The sequence below is a fragment of the Pteropus medius genome, unplaced genomic scaffold, assembly GCF_902729225.1.
Source record: "Pteropus medius unplaced genomic scaffold, Ma_sr-lr_union100, whole genome shotgun sequence".
Classification (NCBI taxonomy): domain Eukaryota; kingdom Metazoa; phylum Chordata; class Mammalia; order Chiroptera; family Pteropodidae; genus Pteropus; species Pteropus medius.
In genome coordinates, this window is record NW_024349800.1 from 63,744,167 (window position 1) to 63,756,184 (window position 12,018).

Sequence of the window (12,018 nt, forward strand, 5' to 3'; positions counted from 1 at the left end):
AGAGGAAACACCTTATAATAATAATTTCCAAGTCTCAGATTTGGAAGCTGACCAAGCGTTCTCCAATTTTTATTGAGGACATGAGAAAAAAGTAAAACTTAAGTACCACACAAGAGATTTGGGTTGGGTTGAAGTAGCAATTGTGAAAGTGTCTGTAAAGGTTCTCTAGGAGGAATATATTTGACATACAAGTCACACACATTTTAAGTCTGTTTTCCTCTATGTGTTTGCATATGCCTGAAAAATGCAGACATTTATACTTAAAATGTAAATCACAATAATCGCAATCTATGTACACTTGTGCACAAGGTCCCTAGGTTTTGTCATTGTAGCAAGTGAAGAACAATGGTCTGAGTGGTCATATTAGACATGAAGGGCCATGTTATGCTGTGTAACAAGAAGGTCCAAAATTGTTGTGGATTATAACAAGAAATATCTATTGCTCACTTGTGCTACATGTCTATCAAAGGTAGACAGGCATCTCTGGTCCATGTCCCCTCACTTAGGGACTCAGGCAGACACAGTCTCTACCATCTGATTGCTGGGGCAATGAGACGGGCTGTCTTGTATGGTGAGTCGCACACTGGTTCTTAAAGGTCCTGGCCACCTCACTTCTTCCAACATGGCATGAAACAAAATGAGATGCTACCATGTGCCTGTAGGGAGGAAGATGAGAATCTTTGTAGATGGCCCAGTTGTCAACCTAGGGGTAACTAGGACTTCGGGCATTTTTTAAGAGATGAATCCATCAAGTATGTGATTTACCCTAAAATGTATTTTGTGACTGTACCAATGTTTGTCCTCCAGGATGCACCTCTCTGGGAAGTGTAAAGTAGAGAAACTATTAACACCTTTATTCTTTTTCTACCTAGAATAACTTAGATTTGAGCCTTCTTCCATGCAGAGCAAGAGATTAACTCACTTATTAAATGAATCTTTATTTAGCTCCAACTAAACACCAGGTGCTGGGAATGCTAAGACAAAATAAAACAAAATCCCTACTCCCAAGAGATTTGCAGTCTAATTATCCTGTCAGATTTATAAGGCTGGGGCTTAGAGGGAGGTCTAGGCTCAAAAGAGATCCATGTAGGAGTCATCAAGATGGAAATGACTTCTGAAGATACTACAAGTGTCTGTGGCTGCTAAGTATTATTCCAGCTTGATCTAGAAACAAACACACCTGCTTCCTCTTTTGCATCCCTCCTGCTCAGCCATCTCTCCCATCTTTTGCCTGGGCTCCTATATTGTCTCGTCTTTGCTTCACACTCTTCCTGTGGTTCTGTCCTTGATATCTTGTGTCTTACCCATATCTCTGGAGTCCAGGTACAAGAGTTTGGTGAAAAGAGTAGTGGAAAAGAAAGTGATCTGGAATTAAGACTGTCAGCCCCAAAGTGACAAGAAAAACTCTGAGGTTGAAGACTATGCCTGTGTGTGCTGAAGGCCCAAGTCTGAGGGGAAAATGGGGGTAATACTAATAAAAATAACCTGTCACTTTTCTTGTCTCCATCAATTCCTACATACTCCAAGGTCACCGTAAAGTATCCCATGTCTTTCTGAGAATTCCCAGGGTGTGGCTGGCACTAACAACCCTGCCTGCTACCTCTCATGAGGCATCTCAGTCCCTCAGGACAGCCACTGTCACTGCCTCCTACCACAGCCCACATGCTAAAGGACTGACTGCAGAAGCTGTACCTGGTCTGCTCCTAAGAGACTGCCCTAGCCCCTCTGTGCTACGCTCCATTACGGGGGTACTCAAGCCGGAGTGCATGTGTACTAATGCCATGGGGAGGTGTCAAACAGCTCCCTGTTCTCAGTGGAGCTCAAACATGTGTCCTACAGGGCCCACGCTGCAAGACAGAGCCGACAAACTGTACTCAGAATCAGTGTTGGATCTAGCTGAACCCCTAATCCACCTAGTTGATTTATAGGGGTTCCATGCCTGGACTTGCTCCGCTCCTGTTAAATTCCATGCCCAGGGACTCCTCAGTCCCTACCAAACAGGTTTCTGTGAAGCGCTCACGAATTTGCCAGCAAGTCTCAAGTGTTTCTGAATATCAGCTTAAGCTCAAAATGGCACTTTCCCCAAAACTGCTTTCCTCCCTTTTTAATCCAGTGCATAAAACTGAATTTCTATTTTAAAAAATAATTAACTGGAATCTCTTTAAGGGTATGTGCATGTATTCTAAGTGTAATGTGTTCAACGTCTCATTCTGCTCTGAATCCTATGATTCCCTGGATAAGGATGAGAAAACTGAAAATCCAAGAGGTTACATGAAAGTCTCACATTTACTAATACTTAAAACTGGATTCACACTCAAGCCTATCTCTATAAAGTACACTGGAGATTTCACCTCTTTTGGTCAGGGATGGTATTAATAAGAGTGAGACACCCACTCTCCTGCCCTCCTTAAAAGAAAAAGAGACGAAAACTTGGCGCTGATTTAGGGACCTGCGCAAGTCACAAGGAGTTTCTTCTGCTTCCTGCCGGTTCCCGGGCCCCTATCGGGGATCCCCCACCCAAACTCCAAGAACTTAGCTGCGCGCTCCGGAACTAAAGCACGAGAGTAGGGTCTGAAAGCGGCGCCACGCCTCTGGCCCCGCCCCCGCCCAGTCGGTCACCGGCCGCGCACAGCCGTCATTTCCTGTCCTACCCTGGGCGCGTCAGGTCAGTGCAGCGGGGTGGCTCGGGGTCTACCCTGGGACCTGGTTCTGCTCTGACCCTCGGAGCCGAGCAGAGGACGTTGTTTTGGGCCCCAGTGGATGGAACTGTATCGGCTGTGGGCTTGGACCTCCATGGCGGGCACCGGCTGGTGAACGCTTTGGAGCGGTTGCGGGGCAACGGCGCCGTCGGCCCCGCCCCTTCGCGCGGGGCGGGGCGGGGCATCTGGGGCAAACACGTCGCGGGCTACAGCACTCGTCTAGGCGGTGAGCTGCTGCCACGGAGTGAAACTCCGAGCGCTGGATGACCGTGGCATCACCTGGCCTGGCCTCATCCTGTAGTGGGTTCACTGCCCTTAGCCCCCTGCCCTGGGAGCAGAGGGGTTGGCCCCTGTCCGTGGAGGTTCTGAGCCTTTGTCCGTCCTAACCTGGGGCAAGTTAACTCACTCCACAAGGCCCTAGTTCCGTGAAAGTGTAAAATATTAGAGCTGAAAAGAACCCCAGCGATCATTTATTTAAGCCACACAACCCCACCCCCATTTTATAGATAAGGGTGCCTGGAGCTTTAAATTAATCCCCAGGATAGCCTTCACAGTCTGTAATTACCGTTTCCATAGAATGAATGAGGACTCTGAGGCCTAAGAGGTTGTGACTTTAGCTTGAGGTCACACAGCTTGTAATTGGTGGAGTCTCAGATCAGATAACTCACAGCTTGTTTGTGGCAGATTTCAAATTCCCAGGTACAGGTGCCTTACACGACTGCTAAACCTAGCTGTAAATCAGAATCACCTGGAGAGTGTTTAAAACATTTCTGTGTACTATCTCAGGTTTACTGACGGAGGAGCTCTAGCGCTAAGGCTGAGGAATCTGTATATTTAACAAGTTTTGGGGTGATCTTTATGGTCTGTTGACGGGCCTTTGGGAACCACTGGGTGCATACACCATACGCCTTTTCACTCAGAAACAGCTGAGAGATAATAAATCTAAAGTACTCAGAACAGAAGAGATGCTGGTGCATGGTGCCATCAAGTTCTAATCCCTTCAGCCAATTTGTAGCTTTTCACTTCTCAGAAACAAGCCAGAAGGCTATATTTTAAACAATTTTGGACATTTGGATGCAAATTGTTCCATCTCTGGTTACCTGTCACACTGCCAGGTCCAAGCTTCTGCTCAAAGTCAAGCATTAGCATCTTCTACCATCTCGGGGAGCCTGTCAACTCCTCTCCTACTGGTCTCCTTTCTGTCAAGTCTCCAAATCACAGTGGTTGATGTTGGCTTTGCAGGAACATTTTGCAGAGTGGCTTTCTGGAGGAATCACCACAAATAATGAATGTCCCCTGGCCCTAACAGCAGTCAATATGAAATAGATCATCCTGCTGTTTATTCATAACATTTATAAGCATAAATCCGTCTTAAATAACCAGTTGGCTCTTAGTCTTAGAAGGCTAATAAGCCTGACAAATTCTGTTTAGTATTTCATTATTATTAATTTTCATCATTTATGCTGCTTCCCTCAGGGATTCTGGTTTATAATGGCTGACTATCAAGAGGAAGACTTGCAGAAATTTCTTAAAGATGTGGATGAAATCAGTAAGTAGCAGTGAATCATAAATTAAATTCTACTTTAGAGAGCTGTAGTGACTAAAGAAAAATGATTACTCTAAGTTAGTTCTTGGGTTGCCTGACAGGTTTATGACTCTTAAGAAAAAATGTAATAGAAATTCAACAAAAAGGGTACTGAGAAGCAAGTAATATTAGAGCCTGGGGGTAGTATTTTCTGGCTGTTAATTGATGTCAGAGAAGCTGTTAACATTCTATTGGAATTCAGGCTGACAGCCATATTTTGACTTTATCATATTTTGTCCCCTTCCATGTAGAATCAGGTCAAAAGGAGCTTCTCTTTCCCCATTGCCCATGAGCCTAGCTGTTCCCCTTGAGGAGATCACTCAGGCTCCCCCTTGATCAGTCTGGGATTTCTTGGTTTAGAATAGAGCCATTTCTGTTTTTGGGCTGCAGAGGCAAAATCAAATGGCTTTCCCTCAGGATCAATGAAGTTACATTGATTGCTCATGGTTGGCATACCCCTGTCTCTCTCTAGGTAAAAAGACCCCTTCCTAAGACCCCTAACTAAGACAGTGGGATCCCAAAGGATATACTCTGATCCCACAGACACATTCAAGAAATTCCAAAGCAGTTAGTTTCTGTTCAGACTTCAGGGAGTTTGTTCGAGGATAGAAATAAGCAAATAAATAAACCTTACATATTAAATAAATATATCAAATTGCTGCTTCCAGCGGATTCTCTGGATTCAAAGAATAAAATGATTTTAAAAATAGTTTGTGTAACTTGATAAATGATGCATCCATAATGTGTTCTTTGTGTTTGTCATGGGCATCTCCTCTGCCTACCCCTAAATGTTGTTTTGTGGAGTTCTGGCCTTGGCTCACTGCTCCTCTTTTTCTTCAGGCCTTCTAGTCCAAGCACGTGGTTTTAACACCACCTGTCTGCTGATGACCCTCACGTCTCAACTGCCACCCAGCCTTCTTTCCTGAGTCTCAGCCTCTATGCTGTCATACCCACTGTATCCTATAAAACACTGCAAACTTAATGTGTCCTAAATTGAGTTATGTCTTTCCCCTTCTGTCTTCCTCCTCTCAAAACCTGCTTCTTACCTTCACCTTCATTCTAGTCTCAGTAGGTGGTACTACTATCCAGAAATTTACAAGTTACATTGGACTCCTCCCATCTCTCAGCCCTACTTTCAATCAGCCATCAAGTTTGGCTTCTTTCTCCAGCTCCATCCTCCCCAACCCTCCCTTTGTTATGGTTCTCTTAACCCAGACTATTTCAACAACCTTCTGATTGTTTTTCCTGCCTCCAGGCGTACACTCCCCGCAGAGTAATGTATCTAAAATGCAAATCTGACCCAGACACTTCTCTGCTTGGATTCTCTCTGCAGTCACAATACTTTTCAAGCTCTCATCAGGACTGAAATCCTCCCATGACCTCTCGTTACCTTGCTCCTCTCTCTACCTCACACTTGAGCTGCAACAAAATGATTTTAGATCCCTGAGCAGACCCTGATGGTTTATATTCTGCATATTGCTTTTGTCGTTCTCTGTGCCTCCCCATCTTTCTTTCCCTGGCTAACTTTCATTCATACTCAAAGTTCCTTCAGGTACTTCCAAATAGAACTTTCTGTGATGATGGAACTGTCCTATAGCCCGCACTGTCCACAATAGTAACCAGTAGCCACATGTGGCTAGTGAGCATTTGAAATGTGGCTAGCGCTACTGAGGAACTGAATTTCTAATTTTATTTCATTTATAATTAAGTATATATAGCCACATGCGTATAGATACTATACATTCATTGCTTGGGTTCTTGCTATGTATTGAGTATTGCTAAGCACTGGAGAATACAGTAACAATAAACAAGAATTACCTTCCTTCATGATATCTATAGTCCAATGGGGAAAACATACCCTAAACAAATATGTCAGCTCCGAGGTGATCAAGAAGGGGAGGTTTCTGTGATGACACGCCCAGTTGAAAGAACGTAGAGGAGCCGACATGAGAATGAAACAGCAGCACCAACTTTATTGCGGGGAGTGCGTGCTTCTGCACTAGAGGACCACGTGGGCTTTATATATGTCAGAGAACAATAGTGGCATTCTGCCTCACATGGGTAATAAACAGTAAGCTGAGTCATACTTACATAAGTTAGGAACAGGGGCCCTACTACATTAATGTAACATTTTAAATCTGGAGTCCTATCCCTAGCCACGAGCCTGGATCACAGCCAGACCTGGTACTCACAATGTATGATACAAAGTGTCATGTATGGTACAAAGGGAGACTTGTGAAGTGCAAGAGATCCTAACTCAGTTTAGGGAGGTATATTAGTCTGTTTGGGCTGCCTTAACAACTTATCACAAGCTAGGGGGCTTAAGCAACACAACTTTATTTTCTCACAGTTCTGGAAGCAAGAAGTCCAAGATCAAGATTCTCTTCAAATTATTCTCTAATTCAGAATAATTTTGGTCAAAAATCTTAAACGTGTTTTGTTTAGAGTTTAACAAGCTGATTCCAGAGTTCACACAGAAGAGCAAAGGGCTAAGAAGAATCAATAAATAAGTTTTAAAAATAAGACAATTTTGCAGAAAAAGAAGAAGGTGGTATAGCTCTTTCTACCAGATGCTCAAGATTTATTATAAACCAATAGTAATTATACATGGAAGTTTTGGTGCTGGAGAAGTCTTTTAATCCAGTTAAATGGAACGAAGAGCCTACAGCAGATTCGTGCATGTAACAGGGATGAGGCACATCAGTGGAGAAGGCCGGGACTCTTCAATAAATGGTGCTGGTGCCCTATGCAAAAATCAACTCTAGGTGAATTAAATACCTTAATGAGAAAAACAAAACTTTGAAACTTTTAGAAGACAACACAAGAGGGTATATTTGTAATCTTGAAATACCCAAAAGGCATAAATCATAAAGGAAAATATTTGAACACATTAGAATTAAAAAGAAATTCTCTTTAACAAAAGGTTTCATAAAAACAGATGAAGAAACAAACCATGCCTAAAGAGAAGGTGTTTGTAAATATGTATAACAAATTCAGAATATGTAAAGAAATTATAATAAGAAAAAGACAACCCAACAGAAAATTGGCCAAGAATGGGAGCAAGCAATTCAGATAGAAATGTAGATGGAAACATTAATGAGATACCATTCCCATTCATTAGAGTGACAACAGTTTGAAAGTTTGACAATAGCAAGTGTTGGCAAGGATGTGGAGGAATGGGAACTCTTGTACACTGCTTGTAGGGGTAAAAAGTGATAACAGCCATAGCTTGAAGAATATGTCGCATACGTGCACAAGGAAATATGTACACAGATATTTAATTCAGCATTTATTTGATGTAGCAAAAAAAAAAAAAAGAAAATTTAAAAACACCTGGATGTCCATCAATAAGAATGGATTAACTATGGCATATACAGTGATTAAAGTGATGAGCTAGAATTATGTATAGGTTGTGAAAGAATGCACATTTTACAAAACCATTTATTTAAGATAATTAAATACATATACAAATACTCTAGTAGATTGCAAAAAACAGTCACAAATTCCTTTCTTCCCATCAAGAGTAGAGTCTGTTTCTCTGTCTCTTGAATCTGGATTGGCCATGTGACTTGCTTTGGCCAAAAGGATGTTTGTAAACATGACACAAGCAGAAGCAGCTTGAAAAGTGCAACAAGGCAATAGGGCTCGCTCTCATGCACTCTTGGAAACCCCTGCCAGAAGACGAGACATACTTTTCTTAGTTGTTTCCATTGCTGGAGCCAACAATCGACCAACTTTCAGAAAAGAGCCACTTAGCTGATTGACAGCTGGCCATGGACATATACGACCCCTGCTGAAACCAGAAGACCTAGCCAGCTAAGCCCAGCCCACATTGCTGACCTAGAGAATAGTGAACCAAATAAAGCTAAATAACAGATAGTTGTTTTAAGCATGGAGTTTTGGGGTGGAGTGTTGTGCAGCAAAAGCTAAATAATACAAATAATAAGCCATCAAAACATGCTGAAGAAGAATGCTTGTTAACTTACAAATGGTGTAGAAACAAAATGTCTTTCTTATTTTCTCTTTGTTTCAAATATTCAACAGCTGAAAGTTGTGAAAAATTACCTTGAAGAGTCAGTGGGAAATGAAGAAATAGGAACAGGAAAATGTCTTTAAGAAGCTAGTTGCAAAGAAGAGGAGATAGGACCTTGGGAGAGATTTGAAATGTATAAATACCAATGGGAAGAAGCTGAGAAAATGGGAGAAGTTGAAAATATTGTGGAAATGGCAACATTAATTGGTGATACAAGGCTCCAGTTTATGCAAAACAAGGTGATGGTATGGTGAGCACAGGATGAGGGATTAACTTCACATAGCGGGAGGAGAACTTTTTCCTTGTAGTAGAAAACAGGATGGAGGCAGATGCAGGCAATTTGTGGTTTTGATGACAGATAGTTAAAAGGATTCCTTTCTGATGGTGTTTTCCTTCATTAATAAGGTCATCTGTTTAAAATGGTCAAGTTTAGCTTGGAGACAATTTTTTAAAACCCCTGGGAGAATGATAGGATGACTTGCCTAGGTATGATATGATTTATAATAAGAAATACATATTTGCTCTTCATCTCTGTTCCTGTCACAGAGCTTCTAAAACCTGTGGGATTTTCTCAATGGTAAAACAGATCAAAGTATCTCAATATTCATAGCAAACCCCTTTCAATCACAGCCCAGTTTATGTTAATGACTGACTAGGATCCTAAGGGTGAGAGCTGGTTGCCAAGGGAACCAAGGGTGTGATTGGAGGGCTAGAACTTTCATTCCCACCCTCTGGAGAGGGAATAGGAGCTGGAGATTGAATTGATCCCTAGTAGCCAGTGATTTCATCAATCATGCCAATGTAGTGACACCTCCATAAAAACCCAAAGGCCAGGATTCAGAGAGCTTTTGGGTTGGTGAACACCTGAAGATTTGGGGAAAGGTGGAGCGCTCAGAGAGGGCATGGAAGCTCTGCACCCCCTTCCCACCTTGCCCTATGCCTCTCTTTAATCTGGCTGTTCCCAAGTTATAGATATATTTTTATAATGAAGTGGTAATCTAGTAAGTAAATCGTTTCTCTGAGTTTTGTGAGCCCCTTTAGCAAATTAATCAAACCAGAGGGGGAGGTCGTGGGAACCTCCAATCTATAGCTATTTGGTCAGAAGCACAGGTGACAACCTGGGCTTTCCGTTGGCCCCTGAAGTGTGGGCGTGAGGGGGCTGGACAATCTTGTAGGACCGAGCCCTTAACCTGTGGGATCTGTTGCTATCTCTAGGTAGATAGTGTCAGAATCGAGTTGAATTGTGGGATACCCAGTTGGTGTCAGAGAATTGTTTGGTGGTGTGGAGGGAAAAACCCACATTGGAATTGGTGTCAGAATTGTACTAGGATAACAAAGTAGGATTGCTGAGCATCACTGAGAGTCCAGTTGAGTTAGGACCAGTTCCCCCAGGCATCCGTCTATCCTTCTCTGTCAGTATTCAGCATCCCTAATAAAGGTGAGGTGAGAGTTGGATTCATTAGAGTTGGAGTTTTGTCTGGCAGGTAGGTGGGCAAGGGAGTTCAGCATGTGGGCGGGATGATGGCTAAGTGATGAACCGTGGGATCTTAAGCCGTGTGGGCAGTAAAGTGAAGACAGATAAGGACAGGGTTAAGGACTGTTGTTTTGTGATCTTAGAGCTGCCTTTATTTACCTGTTCCTCTCTCACACAAGATTATAAGCTCTTCAAAAGTAAGAACCTTTTTTATTCATCATTGTTATCTATAGCATTCTGCATAATATCTAACTTATAATAAGCTCTTCATAAATTGATGTTGAATTACATAAATGGCTTAAAATTATTTTCCTTGATTGAAGGCCGTGATTAAATTTTTCTGCAGCTTTTTCCAGGCAAAACAAATCCTGTTCTTAATTTTTTCTCATTGGTTCTAATTGCTTGAATTTTTGCTTTCTCTTCAGAACCTTCTTTAAGAAATGGGGAGATGGTTAAAGGCTATAAACTTTTAGTTATAAGATGAGTAAGTTCTGGAGATCTAACGTATAGCATGGTGATTATAGTTAAGAATACTGTATTACATACTTGAAAGTTGCTAAGAGAGTAATCTCAAATGTTCTCACCACACACACAAAAAAAGTTGTAATTATACGAGGAGATGGACATATTAACTAATCTTATGGTGGGAATCGTTTCACAATATTTATCAAATCACCACATTGTATATCTTACACTTACACAGTGTTATATGTCGATATCTCAATAAAGCTGGAAAAATGAGAGTTCTTGTAAATGTTCTACACCATCCTTTCTAGTGAACAGTCTTTCTTTTCGAAGACCTCGTTTGAATGATTTACAATCTGATTTCTTCTTTAGCCAATTTAATCCAGGACATGAATTCTGATGACCCAGTTGCTCAAGAGAAAGCTGTCCTCAAGACAGAAAAGAGACTACTACTTACAGAGGAAGACCAAGAGGAGGATGGATGCAGGACCACCTTGAACAAGACCATGATCAGTCCTCCGCAAGCTCTTACTAAGGTTTCCTTTTTCTATTGTGGAGTTACATAAGTAGATACAGTGAAGAGGTCCGCATTGAAGCAGAGGAAATAGTAGTTTAATATCAAATTGTCTGGTGAGGCTGAAATAATCTTGTTTTTTAGATTCACTATATTTATTTTCTATAAGGAAATATAAACACTGATTTTTTTTTTCTTGCTCCTTCTGGGTCATCTTTGAACAAACCTTTTGGTTTGTTTTAATGAAAATTTGGCTTCTCCACCCCCTAAGCTTGTGACCACATCTAAGCTGTTAGGGTAATATACTCTACTAACTTATGTTTCCAACTCATAGAGCCACAGCTGGGGTCCCTTGATTTGGTCACCCTCGTTTCTGCAGACCTAGCTTTATGACAGTTGTGTCCATAATCAGATCTCCTGATTTAAAGTAAGTCCCCTGAATTTTGGGCCCTTCAGTATTGGAGATGAGAGGAAATGACTCTGCTCCCCACGTGTAATTAATACCTTCTTGGTTTGTATACTTATAAATCAGAGTGGTTTTTGAAATTTGTTTCTTTGTTTTTATGATAACCTGTGCCCTACAGAATGCAGATGAAATAAACTCAGGTAAGGACAGCATCTCTCTTCCCAATGTGTGTTATTTATTTAAGAACAGTGTTTATTGACTGTAGCTTCCAGACCCTTAAATTATAGCCTCTGCATTTACAAATAACCCATGAACAAAAACCTCCTGATCCCCCAGTTCTGTTCCTAGTGGTCAGAGGGAACAGCTAGCAGAGGTTTTTCTCTATTTTCTCCTGGCCAGTCTTTTGTAAACTGAATCCAGTTATTCTGTATCTTCCAGTTTACTCTTAGCTGCTCGAGCAATCCAAATAGTTTCTCTGTTGCCCAGCTCAGAAATTCATTATGCTAAACAGAACAAAAAGTCTGCCTTCAGGGAAAAAATCTTTTTTTTTTTTTAGAGAAAAACTCTTTTAAAAGGCATAATTCATATTTGAAGCACAGACATAGCCATCATGTATAATAATACATCACACAGATTACCATGTCAAATTAAGAAGATGTCATTTTAGTTGCCTCAGAATGTGTGTGTGTGTGTGTGTGTGTGTGTGTGTGTGTGTGCGCTTGTGTGTATGTGTGCATGTGCCTACATGTATATGTATGAGAAGTATGGCTCTAAATCTTAAAAGTAGCTTTCTTTTAAATTCGAGCTAAAAAACTGATTATAGTATTTGGATTTTTCTTTTC

The 12,018-nt window shown here is 41.5% G+C and overlaps 1 protein-coding gene across 2 annotated transcripts in view; it reads left to right on the top strand.

Annotated features, from left to right (window-relative positions):
- The first annotated feature begins 2,614 nt into the window (after positions 1-2,614).
- Positions 2,615-12,018, top strand: part of TTC12 (tetratricopeptide repeat domain 12) — a 43,186-nt gene continuing 33,782 nt past the window's right edge. Inside the window, exons 1-4 of one of the 2 annotated variants that reach the window (XM_039887929.1) lie at positions 2,615-2,665; positions 4,176-4,248; positions 10,629-10,792; positions 11,355-11,376. In XM_039887929.1, the coding sequence (XP_039743863.1) occupies positions 4,191-4,248; positions 10,629-10,792; positions 11,355-11,376 (244 nt within the window). In that variant the 5' untranslated portion in view covers positions 2,615-2,665; positions 4,176-4,190. The remainder of the gene's footprint in view (positions 2,666-4,175; positions 4,249-10,628; positions 10,793-11,354; positions 11,377-12,018) is intronic. The other variant, XM_039887930.1, reaches the window with a different exon arrangement.